General features: G+C 44.3%; 1 protein-coding gene across 1 annotated transcript in view; it reads right to left on the bottom strand.

Moving 5' to 3' along the window:
• LOC147750721 (metabotropic glutamate receptor 8-like) overlaps positions 1–27007 on the bottom strand; it is a 2581536-nt gene that overhangs the window by 879597 nt on the left and 1674932 nt on the right. The window contains exon 7 of the mRNA XM_086967414.1: positions 7725–7925. Within this exon, the coding sequence (XP_086823540.1) occupies positions 7725–7925 (201 nt within the window). The remainder of the gene's footprint in view (positions 1–7724; positions 7926–27007) is intronic.

The raw sequence follows: 27007 nt of genomic DNA, 5'->3' as shown, positions 1-27007 counted from the left end.
GACCAGTATGAAATCCAAGTGTGACTTACAATTGCCTTTACAGAATGTCGGGGCTGCTGGTCTATCCGACTGTAAGCGGCCGTTACATGCCCTTAAGTCGTGGCCTGCGGTCAGCTGTAAAATTTGGGTTACTACTACAGTACATTTAACTGACCCAGTAGAATCCAAGTTTAGTACGTCATTTGCCATATCCTGTTCTTCAAATAAGTTGTCAAGGCCCAACACTGGTTCATATTTACAATTAAACTCCCCTCCTACCACCACTTGGGCATTCGGTCCTAAAGTGTCTAAAAGGGAGTCTAGAAGTTCTATTACCTTAGATTCTTTATTTGCTGGGTGTGGCCTATTATATATGTTTATAAAATATACAATTTCCCTTTCCCTTGTCTCCACCTTTAATCCCAGTAAATCAGAAGAAGGGATTTTCATTGGGCTAACTTCTATTTCTAAATTGACTCTAACCCAGATCACCAGGCCCCCCGAAGCTCTCCCTCTTACAGAGGGCATTGCGTCACAATGAAAAGTTTTATACCCAAGCCTATGTGTAGTTCTAAAGACCAAGTCTCCTGGAGGAGGATAATATCATAATCCTCGATGTAGGTACATACATCTAGGTCCCGAAGATTCCTAGTCAGCCCTGCTATGTTCCTTGATATTAATCATATGGATTGTTTATCTTTGGATCTTGGTGAGGGTGGATCCAGCAATGTATCTTGTATGGATTTATAGACCAGAGGATTGGTTGGGATACTTGTTTCTTCCAGTGAGGTATTTATAATAGTCGATCCATCAGACACAGTGATAATTATATGACATATACTGGTCTCTCCCAGAGTGCCAATGTTGTCACCATCACAGTTAAGGATCTTGTCCCTCTCCCCTGTCTTTGGGATAGGACCTAATATAATCCTATCATCATGGATCAATGTGGGCGCCTCTAACTGTGGTTGCTCAGACTCAAAGTTAATCATGTTTAATTTACCTACTTGGGTACTAAAAGATGGTCCCAAACTAGGACTACCCGTCGACATAAGTCAATCATTCTGATCCAACTCACTCAATGCCTGATATCTGTTGTGCGTTGTGATCCCAAAGACTGGACTTCTGTCACAGTTAGGAGGTCTAGGTAAGATATTACGCTGAGGGGCCTTTGCTAAGTGGCTATAGAAATATCCCAAGGGATGCACACCCAAACTATTCTCACCCTGTTTCAGGCATGCCGCTCTAAGAAGCACAGTAACCACATGCTGAGGGTGCCTAAAATTGATGATGATACACTCACCCCTACAAGTTTTCCTGGCATTTCCAATCCAGGGTACCCGTCTAGTTGACAATATCTGGTCAGAATAATGTATCGGGAATCCGCAATTTTTATTCAGCCAGGAAACAGTTTTATGTTTAAGTGAATCATGTGATTCCTGGCGGAAATTGGACTCCATGGGGTCTAAAGGTGGGACATTTGAAAGTACGACCACATATGGTTCACAAGCTGGTGGAAGATTAGTTGGTCATATTTTTCTTACTGGAATCAAAGGCCCTCCTGTACTTGCTGGGGTTACTTTGGTCTGTATAGACTGGCCGTCCAGTTGGCTCATCTCCCTGACTGTAGCCATTGTTGCCCCCCCCCACCAATGGCTGCTGTACAACATTATCTAATAAAACGTTCCTTTCCCTCAGTTTTGGGCTCTCGCCATTGGTTATCTGATTTAGAAGGTCTCCCAATCTAGATACTTCAGTAGTCAGGGCATCAATTCTTGCCACTAGAGGCTTGACAATCACTTCTAATTTGGCCTCTAACAACTTAGCAATATGGTCCAAGAGATCAGAGTTTGTGTTAATGCCAATGTCAGTAGTCATAGTCCCCTTATGGCTGACAGTACTCCTCTTAACTGTGTCAGGCATTTTCTTAAGGTGTGTTCCTCCCCGCTTAGACGCTGTTTTCCTGCATTTCCTTATTGCTCTCTTAGCTGGTGAGCGGTGAATGGAAACATCCATGGGATCATCAGGCAGGTCATCATCTAATGTGTCCTGGTCTACCATGAGTGTCTCCGGGGTTTCCACTGTAAGAGCATTGGTGGTAACATCAGTAGTAGAAGGGGGGGCTAGGTTCGGTCCACTACTGTCATCAGGTGCAGTAGTTATCTCTGGCAAATTGTCACGTCCCAGTGACTTCCTTATATCATTGTTAATTTTGCTCACAATTTTAACTAGATAGTTGTCCATGGTTACTTTGCTCTCAGCCATCAATAATAGCCAATTACTGGCCCCTTAGATACCAATGCCTTTCAGACCACGACTAGTAGTAGGCAGGAACACAGGAACAGAGTTTTACAACATCAAAGTACTTCCTATTTTAATTACAGAACCTAAGCTGCATTTACAAAGTATTCTAAAAGTTCGTAAATCTTACTTCTTAAGGGGGTGGCCCTGCCCTGCTTCGGCCTGCCCGGACTGCACAGACTGTCCCGCCTTTGTCCCGGGCTTCTCCCGGGCGGCTCCCGCGCGCAACTTGCGAGGCGAGAGGCGTTCCGTTTACTTAAGCGCCTCCGGGCGCGCTGGTGACGCGAATGCTGCTCGCCTCCCTGGGGCAGCTGGGAAGGGTAGTTCGCGTTGGTCTGGCCGTTTCCCTCACGGCACGGCAGATAGCGGGAAAGCCGTTCCCCTCACGGCTGCCGGTCCGCTTCAACTGTTATATACACATATAACCATCTTCAAAAATTAATTCTCCAAAAACCATTCAGTTCATTCATATTACTGTTACTACATGGTAACTCGATTGACATCCTGCATAGTTTATTACTTTCACTGTCCCAGATGTACCCCTAATTCTTACCCACAGTTCATCCCTCTAGGGAATTTAGTATGGAGATCTATAATATATCTCAATCTGTGTAGTCTGTCTCCCCCATGTGGATTGATAGGAACAGAATCTAAACCAAAATACTGTAATTTATTCCTGTCACTGTGATGGAATTCAGCGAAATGACGCACCACTGGGTAAGTGGAATCCACTTTATCTATGGCCCTTTGGTGTTCCAATATTCTTAACTTTAATTGGTGAATGGTACTGCCTATATACTTTAGCCCGCAAGGGCAAACCAGGCAGTAAACTGCATAAGTGGTACTACAAATTATGAATTTGGTAATTTGGTTTATATTTCCTGTATCTGGTAGGGTATAAGTTAACACACTTTTACTGTTGACACAGGCCTTGCATTTGCCTCATGGAAAGAAACTCCTCATCTCCTTTAGCATGTTAGTTCGTGTTTGTACAGTATCTAGGGGACTTCTTCCAAGCATGTCCTTTAAGGATCTAGCCTTTTTAAACATTACCAATAGTTGAGCTGGAAAATCTTCCTTAATGACACCATCTGTTTTTAAAATGTGCCAGTTTTTTCTAAGCATCTTCTTCAGATGATTGGCTTCAGATGAATATGGGGTAAACAATCTGTACTTGCCCTTACTGTCTCCTACAACATTTTCTTTAGTTCTTTTTTCATTTTTCTCAAGCAGGAGGTTAGCCCTAGGAATCTGTCTTACTTTCTGTAGTGTACTCACTAACAGTGTAGGGTCATAACCTCCTACACTGAACCTTGCAATATAATAATGCTGTCTGAGGCAGCCGCCTCAAAGTCCTGGTCTTTTGTTTCTTTTTAGCCTGACAAGTTCCCCATAGGGAATACTCTGAATGAGTGTGGGTGGTGATTGCTACTTGCAAATAAAACTGAGTTCCCAGCAGTGGATTTTCAAAAAAGTGCAGTATGTAAGCTGTTATTCTCCACAAACACCCTCAGATCCAGATAGTCCACTGCCACTGGACTAACGGTGCCTGAGAAGCATAGGTTTAGATCGTTGTTATTCAGAACATCTATGTATTTCTCGGCTGATTCTACCGTGCCTTGCCAGACAATGAATAAATCATCGATGTATCTGTGCCCCTACACTACACTACCCTGCTCAACACCCTCCACTGCTTCTTTGGTTGACGTTATATTAACATGCCTCTTTGAAGGAACTGTGAACACAGAAGAAGGCTTGACGCCAAAACGTTTGTTTCCTACCTGGCAAATAAAGTTTACTGAGCGAAGAAACCCTCCCCCATGAGTGCGGTTATGTTCCTCAAGTAATTATTCAGGTTTGGATGATCAGGAAGCACAAAAAGCGAGGAAATCCACAGGAATCCTCAAATAAAGGTGTATTCTTTTATTTTGAAATCTTGCCAGCAGAAATATATAGATATATATATCTTTAAGGTACATAAATATGGATTTAGGAATAGTCAATCTGAACTTATGTATATGCACTTTCCTTCTCAATGTTGTGTCCTAAATCTTTTGACCATGATACTGTGGTAAAATATTTCTGTAGTTGATGATTCTATATACATACATTGTGAGCAACAAACGCTAAAATGCTTTTGACCAGCAACATTTTCTATGTGGAACCATGTGCTACAACTCCTGTTTAAAGGGATCAACCTTGACTTGCCAATGGTTTATTTCCTGAGTTAATCACTGCAGTGTAGTCTGAGGAAGTCTATCAGCTGAAATAATAAACAATCTTCACAGAGTACTGTATCATACACGATTACTTGCCTCATCATTAGCTTAAGGTGTACAGGCCATTCATCACCACTCTGAAAGTTCTTTCAGGGCTCCTAACCAAACAACTGATAGATGGCAAAACGGTGTCTTGTCCACGTGGCTCTATATAGTTATGGACTCTTATAACGTGTTGAATAGTCAACAAAACATTCTCCGGTAAGCTCCTCACCCAGTAAGATACAAATGGATGGCAGCAGAAAACACCCAGCATAAGGTTCCTTTCTTCTAAAACGATGCCTCCAGTAAGGAAGAAGAATGCATTCTGACAAATATTTGTATTCCTTTCAAGATAACTGCCCTAATGCAAGGGCTATGCCAATATTAGATGACTCATTTTTTAATTTGATGCACTAATCCTCTTTTACTGTAAGAAACCGTTACCATAAACATTTGTGCCAAATGGCCTGACTCCCGGTAAAACTCCAGTGTACCCATAGACTTCTTTAAAGGAAATTTATTTTCTAGACCCCATGCTAAACAGAGCAATTGGGGCTGCTATAACAGGTCAACTGGTACCTTAATGGAAGGAGGCAATGGTAGTGTCCATTTTCAAAAAAGGGAACAGACAATCCCATCTCCCTCCTAGATAGCTCCCGCTGCCGTTTTAGCCAGATAAATTGAGGCCTAGTTACAGGATAAGAACGTGCTGTCTATGAAGCAGTATGGTTTTTACCAAGGGTTAGGTACTGTAGAACAGTACCTTAACCTTCGTGAATAGTTGGGAAACATGTCAAAGCCACAAGAAGTTCCATCCACTTAGTTTATATGGACCTCTCCTGTGTTTTTGATATGGTAAATAGAGAAAAACTAAGGGGTAAAGGATAAAAGTAGAACAAGGTCTGATCCACCTATTATGTAGGATGCACTGGAACACTGTAGACAGGATTTGATATGGAGCAAATTGGGAACTTTTGCCATTGATTAAATATTCCTCAGAGGTACACCAGGGTTGTATGATGGCCTGACTGCTATTCCTCACTTATATAAATAGTTACAGGGGTGTGAATTTTATCTTGTAGGTATTTAAAATTCCAAGCACAGATTTTATCTTACAAGATTTTGGTTTAACATCATACATTTCTTAGTGGCATTCCCTTGTCACAGTGTTCAGTCTTCACTTCCTCAGATTTGTCCTAGGGATAATATTTCACCTCGAAGCACAAGGCACTTCATGGTGTGCTTGTAAAGAAATTGGAACAGTCTTAATTGTATGTAAATGAAATGAATTTTGTTTTTGGAATGTTACTTTAATGGCTACTTAAGCTCAATAAAGTTTGATTGATGATAATATTGATGGTTTTTGACAAATGTCCTAACTCATGACGCAACTTCACCCTTGATATAGTCTATTAATGGGCCGTGGGTTGTGATTCTTCTCAAGACAACCAGTCAGACTTTAGCACTCTACTCAGATATGCTTAATAGGAGCACAGTCATTAGGAAGAGGTAATGAACAACACAGCTGTACGACTGCTACCAGATTCTTCTGCTGTCTTTGGCATGATAGAACACCTAGCCTGAAAACAAGATTGATACATTCCATGACCACAACTAACCTGTTGTGACTTCCATTGTTTTAAAATAGGCATCCAACCCACAAAATGAAATAGCTATTGGGGTTATGCCCTAACCTGAATACATTGTGCTCCTCTACCCTCCCCCTCTACTCACTGCCATTTAACACTTATGTTTGCCCAATGGCTGATGTCTTACTTAGAGATAGTATGGAAGTATGGTGAATATATAAATATTATTGAGGTACTTACAATCGAAGTAGAGCTAATACATTCACTTCGACTATTGAACACAGTATGAAAGTCACCCTGCATAGATAAGGACAAAAGTGCCTATCCCTTGTTGTGTGGGAGCGAGAATTGCAATCTGTGATTTGAGATCCCCCATCCTCACAGCATGGGACAATCCTTACAGTATGTTCCTCTTCTTCCATATCCAAATACCAGACTCTTCATGATTTGAGAACATCACACCATGGTTCATCACACAACATTGAAGTACACATTGAAGTCCACTCTTTGGAGCCTTCAGTCAACCTTAAGTTCATTACATCATTGTGATCTACTAGTGGTTGTCAATATAAAGATTAAATAAACTATAATAGATGCAGACTAAATAGCACTGATCCTTAAAAAAAACAGCAAACAAAAGGGCCTTACATCATACGCACTAGCTTACTAACAAGATGAGAGTGGGTATGAAATTCCTATGCCTGGTTCGTGAGACCTGCTGAATACAGGGCTCTCCATATGTTTATCTTTACATGATTATAGATTGGCCAGGTCAATGTAGGTACAACCATTCATCCATGTAGCTGATCACAACACACCATAAGAAAAAGAAGTTATAGCAAAACAGATCAGCAATCTCTGTTCTCTAACTATGGAACATGTAACAACACGCATGGCAATTTGGAACACATATCATTTAGGAAGGAGGTCAAGACATTACAAAACTACTCTCAAGAGAAAATTTCAAGACATAATATCCTAACTTAATCTGCTTGCCTCAAAATCAAGGCTCTGACTGAGGTACACTCAGATGTCGCCCAGCTTCTCCGCATGTAGGACCTATGAATAAATATAGCATCGGCCACGTAACATGTTGTTTCTTGCAGCAAGTATTACTAGAATAATTTTAAGGTTTATATTTAATCAGATACCATATGAAAACTATAGCATTTTGCCATGCCATATTGTACTAAATGCCCTACATTTTGTTTTACCATGTGCGTGTGTGTGGGTGAGTCAGACTAATGATATGGAATATTCAAGCTATAGTTACATGAGTTTTAAGTACATTTTCTTCATTTTACAAAATGTAAATTTAAGGATGTGTGCAAAATCGTCTGCAATAATATACAGGTGCATATATGTCTCTTTCTTTCGAAACAATAGTTTTCCATGAACATGCATATTGCATTCTTTTCAACCACAACAACCTAAATAGCTCATGAATATTTTCTAGATGCCAGTATCTCATACAAATTGTCAGTAGCAAGTTACAAAACCTATAAGATGGTGCAATGAAACTGCCATCTGAACTTGGAGCAGTTCAAGCCATATCTATTTAAAACAGAAAATGAGCCAAAATATATTGTCTTACCATTGAAGTTCACTGCCCGAATGTAACTAAGTAGCTCCTTGCCCTCGATCACACTCATTCTTGAGCACAGCCCAATGGATCCAGGGCAGAGTTCCTTGTGCATATTGTTCAGAGCATGGGCCATGGAATAGACAGCATCAATAACAAACTGGACCTTTCCTTCTTGCTCATAGCTGGAATCCCTACCAATGCGCTCCAATCCTGAAAAAAAGAGTTTAATGAATTTAGCCTTCATTTTTTCATATGTGCAGCAATTACCATCTGTGAGCTGAAATGTGAAAAAAAACTGCAATTGTGTTACAACCATTTTACCAGGGAAGTGCATCCCAATTTTTGTACATCAAATTAGTACATTCAGAGAAGGATCAGAAGAGGATGGGCTGTAGGTTTTATGCATTGCCTTCACTATTCTGTAAGATTATTATGTTTAAACAAGAAACAAAATATATATTGTGAAGAATTAAAAGATTTGAATATTTTAATGAAAGGAGGTGCAAACTTTGTATTTTCCCCATCCTGAGCTTTTCACACCTTTGTTGACAGCTTCACTGAGACCTCATCCTTGGTCAACCCGTCGTCCATGAACCCATCTTCGGATCCAGCCTGAAGCCTTGCCTCGCCGAGGTCTCTAATGTTTAGAATATTTTCTAAGTCCAAAGGCAAATTCTTTGACCAGAAAACCTCAACCTCGTATTGAACCACGCCCCATCGTGGTCAACCTCATACCATACCCTTGTCTCAGTCCACCACAACCAGGTGTCAACTGTTGGTACTTTGCACATTTTAGAGCTATTTTTCTTAAAACTTTCAAAATTCATACCTCAACTTCGTCTTCTTGGATGTTTGTCAGTTTGTTCTTTAAAATATCCTCTATTTCCAAAACAAATTGGAATAAGATTTTTATTGTGTTGCGTTTTTTTTATTTTTAACTATTTTGATAATTCTAAACACTTTACATATTTTCTTAAGCTATGCCTGTCTGCTCTATGCTATAGCTGCCAGGAGTTCCGCGCAGATTTAAATTACTGAAATATTTAGTGGAGCTGCATGAATAGTGACATTATTACTTGTGGTGGGATACCATCCAACTAACAATCCCTCAAAATCTGATAACTAATTGTCAAAATCCCACTGAAGACCGTGGTTTTGGAACCAAAAGCTCTGAGCAAGATAAATGTGGATATAGAAGCCTCGGTGGTCACTTTATTGGTTGGATGAATTTTCCACTCCGCCCTGTGCCAATAATTTATCTTAGGACATAATCACTTTTTTAGTTCTCAAAATCCCCCATCAGGAAAAGGCGGGAAGCCAGAGCCAGGCATGGCTTCATGAGGTTAAAAACCTAATCCATGAGATCCAGCTAAACACATTTTCAGTGCAGTAAATAACTGGGGCTGGGCAGAGCTCGTGGAGTTTCAAAATCAGAATGACTGGAAAACGACACCAAATTCCACAAAATTCCATGAGCAGGTGGAGTTTTATCAGTTGTCTCCAGCATTACATCTAGAGAAGAGGGACATTTAGGATATTAATCAGAATATTTACTATTTCTGCGCAGATATTTAAGTGAGAATAAGGAGTACAAAGTCTCCGCTGTTAGCGTGACATGCAACTGCAGAGAATTATGAGCAACAACAAGGAAAGTGTTTCTCACATTCTCTGCTTCCTCACTACATATCACCGAAAAATATATGGACTGCAGATATTTCTTCCTCCATTCTCCATTACCAAATGTGCCAAGAGCAAAACATCCACTTGTAACAAATCTCTGTGCTTTAAATTTTTTCCAATGCAGTCTTGATCCATCAGGCAGGGCTGGGGAACTGCACCACAGATTTAGTGAAATAAAAGGTGTTTTCTTGGCCCTCATGGCAGAACCTGGAGGCCAATGTGTGCCCATACTTTGAATGCCACAGACTACTCAGCATTCAGGAAAGACTTAGCACCAGAATCAATGAACCCCCAGTCTCAGTGATTCCTAATTAATGCCCCAGCATGCTCAGTGCCCTGCCCAGTTCAGGTTCAAGCGATTATAAAACACTCGCTACACAATTTGTGCTTTCTGCAAGTGAAAAAGTACAAAGGAAGGGGCAGTGGGCAGAGTTTTCCACGTCTATAGAAACAGCAGTTCAATGGGCAGATCTGCTGAAGAGAACACATATGGTATCAAGCTTTACATTTGGACAGCATAATTTACCAACATTAAGGTGTATTCATTCCATGGCATCCATGCAAAATATAATACAATCTTGTAGAAAACAGGCCTATTTTGGGACGTTGCTACACAAGAGATATTTAAAGTATTTATTTTTTAACAACTAGAAGAGCAGGCATATGTCACCTCTTTATTTTAATAATTCCACTGCATGCAGTGATGCATTTCGGCCCTCGTCACTGCATCATGGGAGACTACGATTTACCAATATGGTATTCCCGAACCTGTGATTGACAATACTGCAGGTTTCAGTAATGACATGTGGCAGAAAACCTGCCAATCCAATTGTGATTAGTAGTCCAATCAATGTAATAAGGAAGGCCTTGGTGATGGGAAGCCAAACTCACCAAAGAATGCTTGCAAAGGAACTTGAAGATCATCTCATTAAAATGGTGCCAGGCATTCCTTCCAGCCAAATCACCTTCACCACAATGGCTCCGCTCAATGGACTTGCCTAAATTAATGCATAAATAAAATCGACCAACTTTATGCGTGCCGTCTCTTCTGTTCTTATTGAGTGTCCTTCTCTCACGAAATACTGGGATTCTCATCAAACAGTAGTGTGGCAGGACACCCCAGCTGCGCATGTATTTCATCCATTCTGATCTGTCCCTTGCAATGAGGACGGGCATGGGGCGGCTGGGGCACAATAAATACTTGAGGAATACTTGAGATGATGAGTCTGGGGGAGAAACAATGCCAACGCCCTTGTAGTCCAATGGTCGTTGGGCCCTGGCAGTGGGGTTGGGAGCCAGGTCGAGAGAGGTAAAAACAGGAAAATTGTAGTTCTTTCGTGCCATGCAAGATTGAAGCCCCAGCAGAACGGGGGGACCTCTGCCTCCAACTCACTAACAGGGGGCATGGAAAGGATATCACAGGAGGAGCATTACCACATTCACAATAGACTGCACAACAGTGGACAAGCTTTGTAAACCCAAATTTCAACAACTCACCATCTTGCACATACAGGTGACAATACTAATATGGCTACACAGCAATCCTCCCATCCCCTATTGTTTACCCAGTTTCTAATGGCATATGTTTATACAATCCTCCTCTGACACTCTACCCTCTTGCAGGTGGGCTTTCCTTCCTCTTTAGAATAAACCCCAGCCTTCCTTACTTTCAGGAAATCAGTCCAGTTACTGCAGCAGAGTTTTAGACAAAATACAAAAATCATTTCCACTAGGTAGGTGCGGGTGCCAGTCAATTTTGCCACATTGCAGTTGGCGGAGTTTTTGCTGAACTCCGTTCTCCAAGCAGACCGCAGAGTGGCCAAACTCTGCCAACTCCTCTGTCGGAGCGAAGTTTGCAGCCCACCCCTACAAATACCTCCAAGTGGCCATTTAGACTGGGACCTCCCTGGGCAAGCTTCAGCACCTATTACTAGTAGAACTGTCCCTTTTGTCATTAGAAATATTCCAAGAAGAATGTTTTTGACTTGCATTGTAGTTGGGCCTCCGCCCTTTAAATCAATTAGTGACAAGATTGCCGCATTATGGCACCAAAAGTTGATCGGACAATAAGGTTACAATATCACTCTTTCATGATGGTCACACTTTCCTGGTCCTTTAACAACCTTTTTCATTTCTGGTTAAGATTGTCTAAATCTATTGGACTAACATACCTGATATGTAAGATATTCCTTAATGACATTTGACAATTTGATAACTGTATCAAACAACTCAGTGACCTTCTAGAAGCTAAATTAGAGGGTTTATTTTTTGACATGAGTACACCTAGTATGTAAACAAACCATTTGTTTATATGTGGTCTTACAATCAATAAGCTTTTGAGAACAGATTCAATGTCTGCCTCTCAGACTGTACCCCCGCCCACCAGTTATGGTTACAAGATGATGACTTCATGTCTTTAGGGATACTCTATTTCTGTCATTGATTTCCCTTTTTTTAAGTCAATCTTGTCCGTTAGTGCCATTGTCTTAGTGAACTAAGAATGCAATATAAAATAGCCAGACTTCATTAGGTTGTTAAAGTGAAGCAAAGGTCTGGAAAATTGAATCGCTGATGACATGGAGCCAAATGGTAAGCTTACCAAACACACTACTATCAATTGAGCATAAAAAAGACCTAGCTATAAGAAACCTGTCTTAATCCAATCTTTTTAGATGTACCAGCCTCTTTAATAGTGAATGACTCATTACTAGCCTCAAGCAAGAAATTGGATTAATATTTGCGGTGTGCATCTGGTCACCTCAAGGATAAATCACAACTCTTTTCAGGTTGAATCCTCAAAGACACTGAATTAACCTGAGCTCAATCTCTGGTAGTTGTGGCACAGAGCAGACAGGCTTAATTTAGGGCAATGTGTAAAGTAATTATGCAGTACCAAAACAGTGATAAAGTCAAAACGTCAAACAATAAAAATCATAAACCAAATTAGAAACATAGGGAAAAGGTCACTGAACAAAATACATCAAAAAGACAAACATCCAATAAGGGGAACCAGAGATGTGAATTTTGAAAGATTTAATTGAAAATGGCACCTAAAAGAGCAAAGTGCCAATTGATGTCAATTTTCATGGTAGACTGGGACTTAGGCACGATTTGAGGCTGACTGTGAAAATCTGTTTGAATACACCATGTGAGTTGATCTTGGTGAATGTCTGGAAGTTAAGAAGTTTGAAAAAGTTTCAAGGCCCTAATCCAAAAAGGAACTTCATCATTGTTCTGAAAGAAAAAGATGTCTTTCATGGGACAAATCTGAATTTGTAGCTTCTATTGTGAAACAGAAAGATGGATACCTTAAGCAGGTTGATCTGGCTAAGGCTCTTGTGCTTTTAAGGTTTTTGGTTAAAAGAGTTTCTAAGTCCAAAAACAGAAAAGGACTTTGTCATGTTTTTTATAGATTCTGAAGTGTTTCATGGGGGCGAAACTGAAATTAAATCTGATGCCATGGAACTAGTGATAGGGTATTTTTCACAGTAGGTCCGCTTAGCTCTGAAGCAAAAGTTTGCGAACATTTTACTGGTGCCCAAGCAACCACAGGAGTGCACTTCTAAACCTCCCTGACATGAGGCGTGGAGTGGGGGAATGCACTTAGATACTCTCAGGGTCCCAGGCAGAGACCACAAGCAAAGTTCAGCCCAAGTTTAGGCTACTCATCAGATGGGAATTGCAGGGCCATTCAAAGCCATATGGCTGAGATACCCGCCACCCCCTCTCAACACAATCCCCAAAGGAGGGAAACCGGAAACAGTTCTTGAAGTTTTTGGAAGTGGGAGGGAGTGACCCTCCCGGCCGTATTTTTTAAAACAAAAATTTTAAACATTTAAACATTAATGTACAATTTCATACCACATTGCGATGTTTGGCTAACCTTAACAGATTCTCTAATACAGAGGTTCTCCTAGCCGATCTAACATCCTACAAAACATTTACTTGAAATATTGAAATTGTACATCCTAACGTTTAAGGGCCAACGGCAAGGTCGTAACCGGTGTCAAGATCCCTAACCAGACATACCCCCCCCACTTGGGAGGGGCGACAGCACTGAGGCGTACTCAAGTGCAACTACTACCAATTTCCCTTGACTTGACGGGGGCACTTATCAACTCGACGCCAGTTAAAGGTCGTTCGAAGACTCGTGTGAGGTATCTAGAAGGTATCGTAGACCTCCCCCCAACCCCACACAACTTACCGCATCTGCCGTCGCAGATGTCACTGGCCCCGGGAAATTCCCCAGGAGGGGGCTGTAACCCCTCCTACACAGGAAGGGGCCTTGACCGCCTTTCCTCTTCTTTCGGCGACCCATCCTTAGAAGGGACCGCCTCCCCGTTGAGGGGCCAAAGGCCACCTCCCCCGAGCGCTCCCATCCGTGTTGGGTGACGCCCACTCATAGGGATCTTCCAATTAGTGCTCACCGATCATGACCTTACCGCCCGACCAAAATAAATACGACAAATGCTAACTAAACGAAACTATATTGGCCACTATGACCGAAAAACCTGTTTATAAATGGACCTTAAACTCGAAGTTCTTTAATCACAAACTTGTAAAATTAGACCAATCTTTATTACACATTCAACATGAACATAACACTAAAACAACCTGTAAACGAAATAGAATAATTGATCAATTTTATTAAAACTACTGGCTGTCCTCGGGGGCTGGTGGGTGGGTCAAAATTGGCTCTTCGTTCCGTCTCGAGCTCACGTGCAGCGAGGAGGTGCAGCTTCAGAGCACAGGAACAAGAGGATGTCTTCTGGTCTTGCGTCCCTTTTTATCCATCTTCAGGGCGGGCGTAAACCCGCCCCTGCCTGCCCCGAGGGCGTGGCCGGCCGCGTCAGTGTCTAGGCCAGCCCACTCTAGGGCGGGAAAAAGCGCGCCCCGGCTACGCCGCTTCGGGCATACCAGCCGAGACGCGCCTCCCGCCCAAAATGGCTTCCCGGGGGGATCGAGGCACTCTGCCATACGTTCGGGGGGACCGAGTGGTCGCCCCTTTCCATATGGCTGAGATACCCGCCACCCCCTCTCAACACAATCCCCAAAGGAGGGAAACCGGAAACAGTTCTTGAAGTTTTTGGAAGTGGGAGGGAGTGACCCTCCCGGCCGTATTTATTAAAACAAAAATTTAAAACATTTAAACATTAATGTACAATTTCATACCACATTGCGATGTTTGGCTAACCTTAACAGATTCTCTAATACAGAGGTTCTCCTAGCCGATCTAACATCCTACAAAACATTTACTTGAAATATTGAAATTGTACATCCTAACGTTTAAGGGCCAACGGCAAGGTCGTAACCGGTGTCAAGATCCCTAACCAGACATACCCCCCCCACTTGGGAGGGGCGACAGCACTGAGGCGTACTCAAGTGCAACTACTACCAATTTCCCTTGACTTGACGGGGGCACTTATCAACTCGACGCCAGTTAAAGGTCGTTCGAAGACTCGTGTGAGGTATCTAGAAGGTATCGTAGACCTCCCCCCAACCCCACACAACTTACCGCATCTGCCGTCGCAGATGTCACTGGCCCCGGGAAATTCCCCAGGAGGGGGCTGTAACCCCTCCTACACAGGAAGGGGCCTTGACCGCCTTTCCTCTTCTTTCGGCGACCCATCCTTAGAAGGGACCGCCTCCCCGTTGAGGGGCCAAAGGCCACCTCCCCCGAGCGCTCCCATCTGTGTTGGGTGACGCCCACTCATAGGGATCTTCCAATTAGTGCTCACCGATCATGACCTTACCGCCACAGGCCGGATAGTTGACCGGCTATCCGGACCCCCCACAAAACTCCTACCTAAAGGTCATGTTTCAACGATTTTAACCATGCTAAGAAGTCTCCTAAGAGTAACTCATTCCCCACCCAAGACAAATGCACACCATCCCCCAAATACATACTGTCATCATTAATACAGCTATGAGAAATAGAATGCAATGTCCTGGAACGGAACAACCTACTCACTTTATTGTTAAGCTTTCTAACAGAATGGTTCAAAGCAGGAATAGAGATAGCCCCCCGCCACACCTTTCGTGGAATCAAATGGGACCATGCAATCGTGCACCCCGGAACTCTCCTCGCCAACCAACTTACAGTGGAAAGCATTGCCTCCAGGAGTAATCGTCTACCGATGGTGACCAAATCATTGCCCCCAACATGCACTATAACTACAGACGGCGGTGACCTTGTCCGCCCTAACAAACCCTCGAAAAATGTTTGAAACTGGTCAATACAGAGACCGCCCCTTCCGTAGAAGGAAATCCTGTACCCGTATTCCCCAGCTACGTGAATCATGTCACCTGCTTTGAATACGTCTGCGGCACGCCTCGCGTATGAGTGGCCCACGACCCACACCTCCTTTTTCACAGCCGGTGATGTCTGACCGCTGGCCCAGTGTAAGGTCGACTGCATAGTCCGCCCCGCCTCGTAGGCTTGCGTAACTGAAAACCAAACAAAAACAAGAAGCGTGAGTACATTATTACAGCTTCACAACATGTGCAACCGCACGTATCTTTTATAACAATTGGAGGACCAACGCCCCACTCGTTTCACTTGCTCAACATTAAGACCCCTGGCTGTAGCTTCCGTAGCAGCCCCTATCCGAAAGGAATGGGTCCCAAATTCGCCCGGGTTCAAGCCCGCAGCGGCAATCGACATCGCAAGCACCCGCTGAAACTGAAATTTCGTCAGTGGGGTGGCGTCAGCGTGTCTTAACAAAGTCCCCCCCCCCATGATGCCACCCTTCGTGCTAGGTAATCCTCTAAACACTTTACCGGACACATGGAGGAGCCAGGAATCCTGCGTATGATGACGCAGTCACCCATCCCATCTTGGTCAGTCTTGGACTTTACAAAGGAGACAGTCATTGTTTCTCCCCTGATCTGAACGTGTTCTTGGCACAAACCCCCTGCCACATCCAGTTTGTTCCTTGCAACTAGTTCGCTTACCCGCATCGCTCCGTGAAATGCTAGCGTAAAAGCGGCTCGGAACAGCACCGCCTCAAACTAAGATGAACATGTGGCCGGGAGTGTGGCCAACAACTGGGACAATCTATCCAAACCTATCGGGCGCCTTTCATCTACTCTGCGACCCTGAAGGCGTTGCCACCCACGCAGCGCTTTCTGTACAACGAAAGACGCTGTCGGGTCCTGGATAGCGTGTGCTCTGGCAACAAAGGAAATGGCAGCACGATGCCTCTGGGCCGTAGCCACCGATTTCCCAGCCCTACGTAAGGACATCAGGAAATTCACTACCCCTTCCTCGTGACCCCAAAGTCGCTCTCTATCACTCCCCAAAAAGGCTAAATAGGCCCGAAACGCCCCTTCGTATGCCTTCCTCGTCCTTGGTGCTAGACTCTCTCCCACGAGGTGACGAAGTTCGGGGCACCGAGAGACCAGAGAGCTTCGGGAAAGGGTGCCGGCTCTGGGTCCGCTGAGGGGAGGAAACCCGAAAAAGCCTGCATTTGAAAACGAGACAGTGCGTCAGCCGCCTGATTCATCACCCCTGGAACATGCTTTGCTCTGAATAGCACGTTCAATTGCATACACAGTAAAACAATTTCTTTAAGCAGTCTTAAAATCAGTTTACAACGTGCTGCCTGACTATTGATGCACTCGACCACGGTCATATTGTCAGACCAAAATATGACAGAGTGATCTTTGAACCCATCGGGCCATGTTCTCAAGGCCACCAAGATGGGAAACAGTTCCAGGAAAGCAATATTACTCGTCAGACCATTCTCATGCCACCATGTCGGCCATCTTTGTGCCGACCATTTCGTGCCGAAGATGGCGCCAAAACCTATGCTTCCTGCCGAATCTGTCCATAGCCCCAGCTCTTCAGAAGACACGGCTGGTTCATTCCAGACGATTCTACCATTGAAATCCGCCAAAAATGCTAACCAAATACGCATGTCCTGGCGGATCTCGGCCGATAGTCTCGTGCGATGATGGCCCTCTTTAAGGCCGACCATCACTTGGGCAATTGAACGGGAAAAGGGGCGGGCCATTGGTATTACCCTCAAGGCAAAATTCAACTGTCCCACCACCTGCTGTAATTGTTGCAGCGTAACTTTTGATGCATTTATACACATTTGTAGCGCAGCCCTGAACTTCAACACTTTCTCGGCTGGCAAACGGAAACACCCCTCAATGGAGTCCAACTCGATCCCCAGAAACTCGAGGCAAGTCGTAGGACCCACTGTTTTACCCGGTGCCAATGGCACACCAAACTGTTTCATTAACACACAAAATTCGGCCAAGGCCCGGCCACATTCAAGACCCCCGGCTGCCCCAAGAAACAGAAAATCATCAAGGTAGTGCATTACATCTCGGAAACCTGTTTTCTTTGTGAAGACCCATTGTAGAAAACTACTGAATTTCTCGAAATAAGCACAGGATATAGAGCACCCCATTGGCATACACCTATCCATGTAATAACAACCCTGAAACATGAAACCTAGGAGACGCTGGTCGTCTGGGTGTACCGGGAGCAAACGGAACGCTGACTCGATATCTGACTTCGCCATCAGCGCCCCGGGCCCCAGGCGATTCAAAATGGCTACGGCCTCATCGAAGGATGCGTACCGCACCGAACACACTTCTGGATCAATTGCATCATTTACGGAAAGACCTCGTGGGGCTGATAAATTATGAATCAGTCGGAACTCACCGGGGTCTTTCTTGGGGACTACCCCTAAGGGAGAACAAACAAAATTCTGGACCGGGGGTACACTAAACGGGCCGGCGACCCGACCTCGAGTCACCTCTTTCCGGATCTTGTCCTGTACTACGGTCGTATGCTGCAGGACGGAAAGTCGATTTTTACACCTATCCACACCCTGAAAGTCCCCTACCGGGATGCGGAAACCATACGAAAAACCGTTCCGCAGCACCCCAGCAGAAGTACGATCCGGGTAGTCACTGAGCCAAGGAATCATCGCCAGGGTATCAATCGGAGTGGGTAAAGGCGCCCCTCGGACTATATTAGACCTGTTTGGCGCCTCCTCTCCCCCCGTTATCACCCGTTCTGGCTCTGCACGAGGACTCAGGATGGGACGACCCACAACCACTACACTCATGTTTGAATTTACACGATCCCTGGGGTCTAGTACATCTACCTCTGTTGTAATTAAAGCAGAAACCCTTTTTTCCGGTACTGCCGGTAGGTTTCGAGTGATCGTCGGCACCCGTACCTGATCGAAAGGGCGTCCCCGCATATTGCCGGGAGGATTCGCCAACATTACTCCCCACCAACGGCATTTTCAACATTCCTGACTCCTTCATCTTATCCCAAGTCAAGGCATCATAACAATCCCATGTTAAACTTTTATTATGCTCCTTTTCCTTTCTGAACAGATTATCATAACAGAACCAATGATTACCCTGGTGCGATGTCGAGTACCCCATGATTCGTGATTGATATATTGGGAACTCGGAAAGCAACTCAGGTCTACGTTCCCCCAAGATTGATGTAAAGATTCCCCAAGCATTGCCCCAATTGCCGATATTCTCATTCACTTTAAAGGCGGCCATTTTTGCGCGCCAAACACTCGGATGCATGAGATCCTTCTGACTCTTTACATGCTCTACCTCATAATGATCAACAAGCAATGAAAAAATGTTCACATATTCCCCCGCCCAAATCTTTTCCTTAATAGCCAAAGGTACATGTTGCCCCAACTTTTCTCTCCGAGAGGGTGTTGACTCATCCCTCGCGATCGGCAATGGCCGCTTACCTGCACCTGACGCTGCCTCTGTGGTCGCAATCGTCCCCGGTGTCTTGTCCCCTACTGCAGCCGGCACGGGCACCTTGGCTGCTTCCCGTTTCTCACGCAATTGCTTCATCAGCGCCTGCGCATCGACAGCCGTGGCGCCCTCGTTACCTTTCCCCAACCACGCTGCCAATTGTGCTGCCAGCTCGGGCGGCATATCATCCTCGGACACGGGGGTGACCACAACGGGAATCGGATTCCCCCCCTCCGGCAAGGGAGTTGGAGCCTCGAGCGGGGCACTGGGACCCGGGATGTCATCACCCGCTGCCCCCCTCCTGGGCCTCTTGTTTTTCCCTCCCGGGGCTGCTCCCGCCAAAGGACGTTTTGGACCCCTTTCCTCATTCTTGTCCACCCGCTTCTTTAGCTCGGCCATCTCCTTCACGAGAACACGCAGCATCTGGTCGGTAGTCATGCGCTTTCCCACCTTCTTCGGCATTCTCCAACAAAGTAACTGCAAAACAAACAAGAACGATTAAAACGCTCAAAATTGGCTCTTCGTTCCGTCTCGAGCTCACGTGCAGCGAGGAGGTGCAGCTTCAGAGCACAGGAACAAGAGGATGTCTTCTGGTCTTGCGTCCCTTTTTATCCATCTTCAGGGCGGGCGTAAACCCGCCCCTGCCTGCCCCGAGGGCGTGGCCGGCCGCGTCAGTGTCTAGGCCAGCCCACTCTAGGGCGGGAAAAAGCGCGCCCCGGCTACGCCGCTTCGGGCATACCAGCCGAGACGCGCCTCCCGCCCAAAATGGCTTCCCGGGGGGATCGAGGCACTCTGCCATACGTTCGGGGGGACCGAGTGGTCGCCCCTTTCCACTAAACGTTGCTTTGCATGGCTTCTTAAATATGATTTAGAGGCTTGTGCTGTGCATGTACCTTGTTGTGTGGTGCAAGCATGATGCAAAGCCCTCATAAATATGCCCCCATGACCATTCCAAACACCAGGAACTCACTATCATATTTTGATTTTTAGAAACCATGATCAAACTGCATTAATTAATCTTCAGCTAATAGCTATGCCCAGAGGGACTATTGTAGCTGTCCTGTATGGTCAAAGGTATGAATGGCGCTATTTATCAACATAGTCACACCACACAACATGAATATGATGCATTTTCAACATGATTCTAAATGTTCCCATTATTTCAAATAAAGTAAGCGAAAACTAGCCAGGAGGTAAAGAGATTTAACAAGGATTGCGCAGTTGTGCTCAGTGAGGAAGCCCTTTTAGAGCTACCTCTGTTCTCCTTCTTATACCATCTAGAACAGCACCTCGACGTAATGGCATTCCTGCCACAAATATTACTTATATTGCTTAAAAACAGAAATGAGACATGAGGCACTACAGAAAAACACATTATTAAAAACACCTAGTAAGATGACTAGCCTTATGTTCATGGCCTACCCTTCATGTATGGACTGAACTGAGCCTGGCATAACTAACAACCTTTTGCAGTTGCCTCTTTTGACTCTGCCATTGTTGTTGTCATTGCTAGACCAAGGCAACTTCTCTTTAGATTTAAAGGATTTTTATGGCAAACACATATGAAAAAGGAGGAACAGCACTGTAAAAGAGCATATAAGCTCTTTTAAGCACTGTGAAGAAATAATTGTCAGCTCAAACTGTTTTCTGTAGGTCATGTCCAGGCGCGGTGCGTCCATTGGGGCGTGGGGGCGTATCCCCCCTGCCCGCCCGCAGTAGCCCGCAGCTCCCTTGGCGGTTTACAGTTAAAAGTAAATATGCAGACACCAAGGCAGGCGGGCCTCAGGAGAACTGATATTCCAATCATCATGTCAGTCAGCATGACATCACATCGCCCACCCCCTTCAGAGTCTGAAGGGGGTGGGCGGGGTGGCGTCATGTTGACTGACATGATAATGTCATGTCACCAGAGCAAGCAACACAAGTGCGCATGAGTGGGGACGGAGGGTGAATTTTTTACCCGTGCCCACGCATGCGCACTTGTGTTTGCACTTTTTTGCACATGCCCATTAGGAGCCCTTTGGGTTCCTAATGGGCGTGCTCCGGGCGAAGAGAAACCTGTGCCCCAAGCGCCAGGATTGGCTGCGAGGGGCTGCCAGTCCCCATACGTGCGTGATGTGAGGCGCCAAGAGGTCGATGAGCAGAGATGACGGCGGACCGGTCCCGCTATAAGGTAAGTTTCTTTTACTTTTTAAAATTAAATTACTTCATATTATTTCATTCCTCGGAACCCGATCCCCGGTGCGATCCCCCTCCCCCTCCCCCCGAGCCGCGACTGGGTGCTTTGGTATAGAGGTTGTGGCTGTGCTGAGTTAATCTTTCACATTTTAGTGGATGCACCGTTTACTGTATGTGGGGATCTATATTACATTTTACCGCATTTGGCTTTTAATTCATTGGTGAGAAAAATTCTTTAAAAACACTACTGATTCCGAGCTCTATCGTTGGAGTAATAAATCTAAAAGGTGGGCATTTTCTGTTTAGCTGGCACTTCTCCTGCGCGTGCATTTGTTCAGGGGTGATGTCAAACTCAGAGTGCTACTCAATTTAGGAAGGACTTTAAAGGGAAACTTCATTTTACATGTTGTAAGGTCTACTTCTCATTGAGACAATAATTTTACGCCACACCACTTTCAAATGTCACCAGCCGCCCCTGGTCATGACGTTGAATTGCAATGTCCTTAAAATCCCAAAGCAGCCCATCCACTCTGAGAAGGGGCCTTTACATCCCCAGGATGCTCTCTCAAACATTTTAATTTATGTGGTGGGAGGGGCAAGGAAGCACCAATTAACACATCACAATGAAGGAGAATCATAACATTATATTTAAAGTTCCCCTGCTGAAGCGGACAAACGCATACCCCAGTTTTCTCACTAAGCTGCAGAAAGTGGCTGAGGCACGGGAAAAGTGTTTAACTTAAGTTCCTTGCTTTGCCTTTCAAGTCCATGAGGCCCGGGTTCACAGGGGCAATGCAAGGGGTCGCAGCTGACCCATGGGAAAATTTGACTTTTTAGATTGATATTTTCCTTAATAAGATCTCACATTAACAGGAATTTTTTATAAATATAAAAAATTGGGGTTTAATTTTGTTACGCTATTCCCTTTACCGAGTTAACTGAATTAGTATTTTAGTCAGCAATCTGATAGGCTTGCTACAGTGAAAATAGCCGTAAGGGCGTTGTCTCTGGAGGGACATGGTAATATTAATTGTCTACGTACACCCCTTTTAAATACCATGCACCGTGCCTTGTGGGCTACATGGAATACAACATAATGATGAATTCATCATATTTAAAGGCAGGTCTTTTCCTGTCCCAAAGGGTTATTGTGAAAATTTGCACTGCAGGTTTTACGCTTCAGTATTTAGGCTACACAATTTAGGCATGTAGGCATGATTGCACTACCACTATAGTGCATGGCACAATAGGTGCTGCAGTCCACCGGTGGCATTCAACTTTCAGGCTCTCCGTGCATTTTCTACATCGTATAAAGCGGTTTACAGGCAATATCATTGTACCAAAAAGGAACTACTCCTAGTTGCAGGGGTAAAGTGCACAGAGGTCTAAAACCACTAAAAATAGAGCCCAGCAAAAAACCTGGAGTGCAGAAATGCAGATTTCGTACACCTTTATAATCGGATTATTGTAAGCATACACCAGTCAGATTTATAGAGACAGTCGCACCATAAATTTTACAAACGGACAGAAACAATGTGGATATATATTAAGATACAAAACCAAGAGACCCCATCCTTGGGGCAGCAAAACAGTTAAAGAGAAAATACAAAGTACTGTAGAATAAGATGTAGGATGTTCCCTTGATCAAACACAGCTATTCCATACTCCCCTGATTTTCAAGACTGTAAATCAAATTGCAGTCTTGCCGAGTACACAAAAATGTATTCTCTGCACAGCCACAAACAATTTAATTTATGGCCTTATCAAATATTCACTTTATATGAACTTCATACATAATACTGCTTTTCAGGGAGATTAAAACGTGCGTCTTTTGCCAGTATATTTAATACATACAGTAGTGTGAATGAATTATTTACTAAGGCATGGCTTTAACCTGTAATGTTGAATTGAAATATCACCAGCTGGGCTTTATGAGCGTTTATCTTTAGCATAATCTCCATAACAATTCAACAGAGCACATTCAGGTTTCATCCAGTACAAAAGCCTCTTGCTTTGAAAAAAAAGAATGCTGTTCATAACCCTGCAAAAGAGGTTTATGGACAGCACCTCTGGATTTTGGCATTCTGTGCTCACACTCAATCAAGAATCAATGCTAAACTTATCCATTATCCTGTTATTATCTTCAATATTCTAATATCGACACCCCCACTTCCTACATCCTCTGAGGAGAAGACTCTGCAATGGCATCTAGTTAAGGATTACAAAGCAAACTTTAAAGTTTAGAAACCAAACCATTTTTTGCAACGAACTTCATTAAGGTTTGTCAACACCATGCTGTGGAACCTATTTATGTGACGCTTTCCATGTACTTGGAGATGTGCTCAATGTGAGGCAAGTAAGCATTTCATCAGAAAGTAAGCTATTAGAATATATTTTACTGATTTTAGAAAATGTAAAAATAAATATCATGCAGAGCAAGGTGGTATGAGAGAGATTTTAAAGATCTTTATTAAAGAGGCACTATCATTTGTGCTAGTTTTCAAATTACGCCTAGGAAGATGTGAGAGAACACATTTCTTTCGTAGAACATTGTAGATGTGTATTAATTCCCTGATGCGTGAGTAATACTTAAAAGTTAATAAACACTTTTAGAACATGAGCGCCTAAAACTCAGATAAGAAGAATACATTGAACCGCTGTGGTTACGCTCGGCTTGTGACCAGCAATGCATAATGTAATATGCAGTTTTTTACTTGAATTTCAATTAGTTTAATATTGTGAATGTATGATGGGAACACAGAAGCCATTACGACGCATGGCTTTACAATGCGGGCATTACAATGACCATGACATTACTAAACATGGCTTTACAATGCAGGCGTTACAGTGAATGTGAAACTACCACCCTAGTCTTTACCACACATATACCTTTACCATACGTCTTAACATTGAAATTTGCATTGTTAAAGCATGCATGGTAAAGGCACATGCATATTAAAAATTAACCAGATAAGTGTAACCACAAATGTATATATATATATATATATATATATATATATGTATATATATATATATATATATATATATATATATATATATGAAGAATTGGCGGCCATCTTAGGTTGGGCGCTATTGGACGAGCGCTCTACTCGCTCTACTTAAACGGTCAGTCATGATTCCGCGCAGCGGACGCGGGCAGCGGACGCGCCGGACCTGCGCCGGAGGCGCGCCAGAGGTAAGCCCGTTTGCGCCCGTTCGCGCTTGGACGGGCCCAGGGACCAGTATCTCTGAGCGATCTTCTAGCTGTTTACAGACTTACTCCCGCCTGACTCTCCTTGCACTTAAGAGTGTCCTGCCGCCCTCTTGCACTCATTCTATAAACCTAGCGGCATGTCGTCCTTCCTGTCAACACTGCCCGTTTAGAACCACGGAAGCGGATATTAACACAATTAAAGCAGAAGGCATCTTGAAAATGGCTTTGGTCAACTGCCGCTCATTACCTAAACATGCTACTGAAATTTCCTTGCTAATTCAAGATCTTGGACTTGACATCCTTTTTTTAACTGAAACGTGGCTGGGATCCATGTCTGGCCCAGATATTGTCCAGGCTCTTCCTCCGGGATATCTGATTCAACGCAGGGACAGACAACTTAAAGTTGGAGGAGGGATAGCCATAGTATGTAGAGAGCACCTAATCTGTCGTATGATCGACAGCTCCATCCCTGACTGTGAAAGTGCACAATTTGCCATCACTGTATCCCCAGAAGTGTCATTTTCTGGACTCTTAATTTATCGTCCACCTGGCGCTATTGGACAATTTCAGGAAGGAATTATCGAATCAACTATAGAGTTGGCTAGTAGGGTCTCAAATTTCATAGTACTGGGAGACCTGAATCTTCATTTCAATAATCCCTCAGAATTAACTAAGGATCTTGCGGCATGTGAACTGAATCTGATAGTCTCACATCCCACCCGCTCTAAAGGGAACCTTCTAGACCCCATATTTTCAAACATTGTGGACTTAACATCAGCCGAGCCATACCCTATTCCTTGGACAGATCATATGCTCATCCCCTTCACATGGAATACGCCCATACCCGGTCCAGCTAAACTGCCCAGTAAAACTCTGAGTAGGCGGTGGACAAAATTAGACATGAATGAATGGGTAGAGGCACTGAACACGAGCGAACCCCAGGCCAATCAGGACATTGGCAGGTCTAATGTGGAATTTAACCAATGGATTGAATCATCATTGGATAAGGTGCTTCCAAAAATAAACATCTCCAAAAAGAAAGGTTCCACTAAACAACCTTGGTTTACTTCTGAGCTAAGGTCACTAAAACAAGAATGTAAACGGTTGGAGAGACAGTGGCGAAAACATTTTGAGGAAGAGAGAAAAACCAAATATAGACTCTCTCTAAAAAAATATAAATCTGCCCTTAACGTGGCCAAATCCATCTTTTTCGCAGAAAAAATAGAGATCTCTGCCAATGCCCCAAGAGAGATGTTTAAGATAGCTAACTCTCTGTTAAAAGCCCCCGACCCGCCATCACCACCACTCAGTACGGAGGAGGCTGACGCTCACTGCAACAACCTGGCAAATTTTTTTGCTGAAAAAATTCAAAAGATCCTCCTGTCCCTCCCTCCTCTATCTTTGGAAGAACCGATCCTTCCTTTGCCAGATGATACTGATATCACTCTGCCTCGCCTTTCTTTCTTTTCCCCCCTCAGCACTGAACTTTTACCCTCACTTTTCAACTCTGTAAAAAGCGGGTCTCCGCTAGACCCAGCCCCTATGAATATTCTAAAGCTGGCCCTGCCTAATATCAGTACACACATCATCCATCTAGTTAACACCTCTCTTGAATCAGGAAGGGTACCCCAAGACTGGAAATTGGCCATGGTTAGGGCCCTGTTAAAAAAGCCTCATCTCGACCCCCAGGACTTTTCCAACTATCGTCCCATTTCCCTGCTCCCTGGCATTAGTAAACTTGCAGAGAAATGGGTAAATAAACAATTAGCATCCTTTCTGGAGACCCATAACCTGCTCCATCCAACCCAAACTGGGTTCCGGAGAGGACAGGGAACGGAGACGGCACTGTTGAGGGTGGTAGAGGATTCCAGGAGGATTCTGGACGCAGGTGGCAGCGCGGCCATTATCCTCCTGCACCTCGGTGCCGCCTTCGACACGGTGAACCACCGTGTCCTCCTGTCTCGTCTCAGAAAGCTGGGCGTCAAAGACAGGGCACTCATGTGGCTGGAGTCCTTTCTTGGCGATAGATCTTTTAAGGTCTTTTCAGAAAATAGCTGCTCTCCATCAATGCCATTACAGTGTGGGGTGCCACAGGGTTCCTCCCTTAGCCCCACACTGTTTAATGTTTATATGGCGCCCCTGGCGGAAGTAGTAGCTCCCTTTGGGATCCAACTGGTAAGCTATGCTGACGACACCCAGCTAGTTGTCTCTCTCAATCAGGTGGAATCCCCCCCCTCCAGGCTTTGCCGTTGCCTGGAGGCAGTAGCAAACTGGATGGACTTGTCCCACCTGAAATTGAATGGAGGAAAACAGAGCTGATGCTTTTAGGAAAACGAGCCATATTCAACAACGTGATACATTGGCCCTCCTGTATGGGTCCAGGACCTACCCCAAAGACCGAGATAAAGAGTCTCGGGTTTTGGTTGGATGCAGAGCTGTCATTCAAGACCCAGGCAAGGAAGACAGT

Source organism: Lissotriton vulgaris, chromosome 1_1, assembly GCF_964263255.1.
Source record: "Lissotriton vulgaris chromosome 1_1, aLisVul1.2, whole genome shotgun sequence".
NCBI lineage: Eukaryota > Metazoa > Chordata > Amphibia > Caudata > Salamandridae > Lissotriton > Lissotriton vulgaris.
The sequence above is the reverse complement of the archived record's forward strand: the minus strand, read 5'-3'. Positions and strand labels throughout refer to the sequence as shown.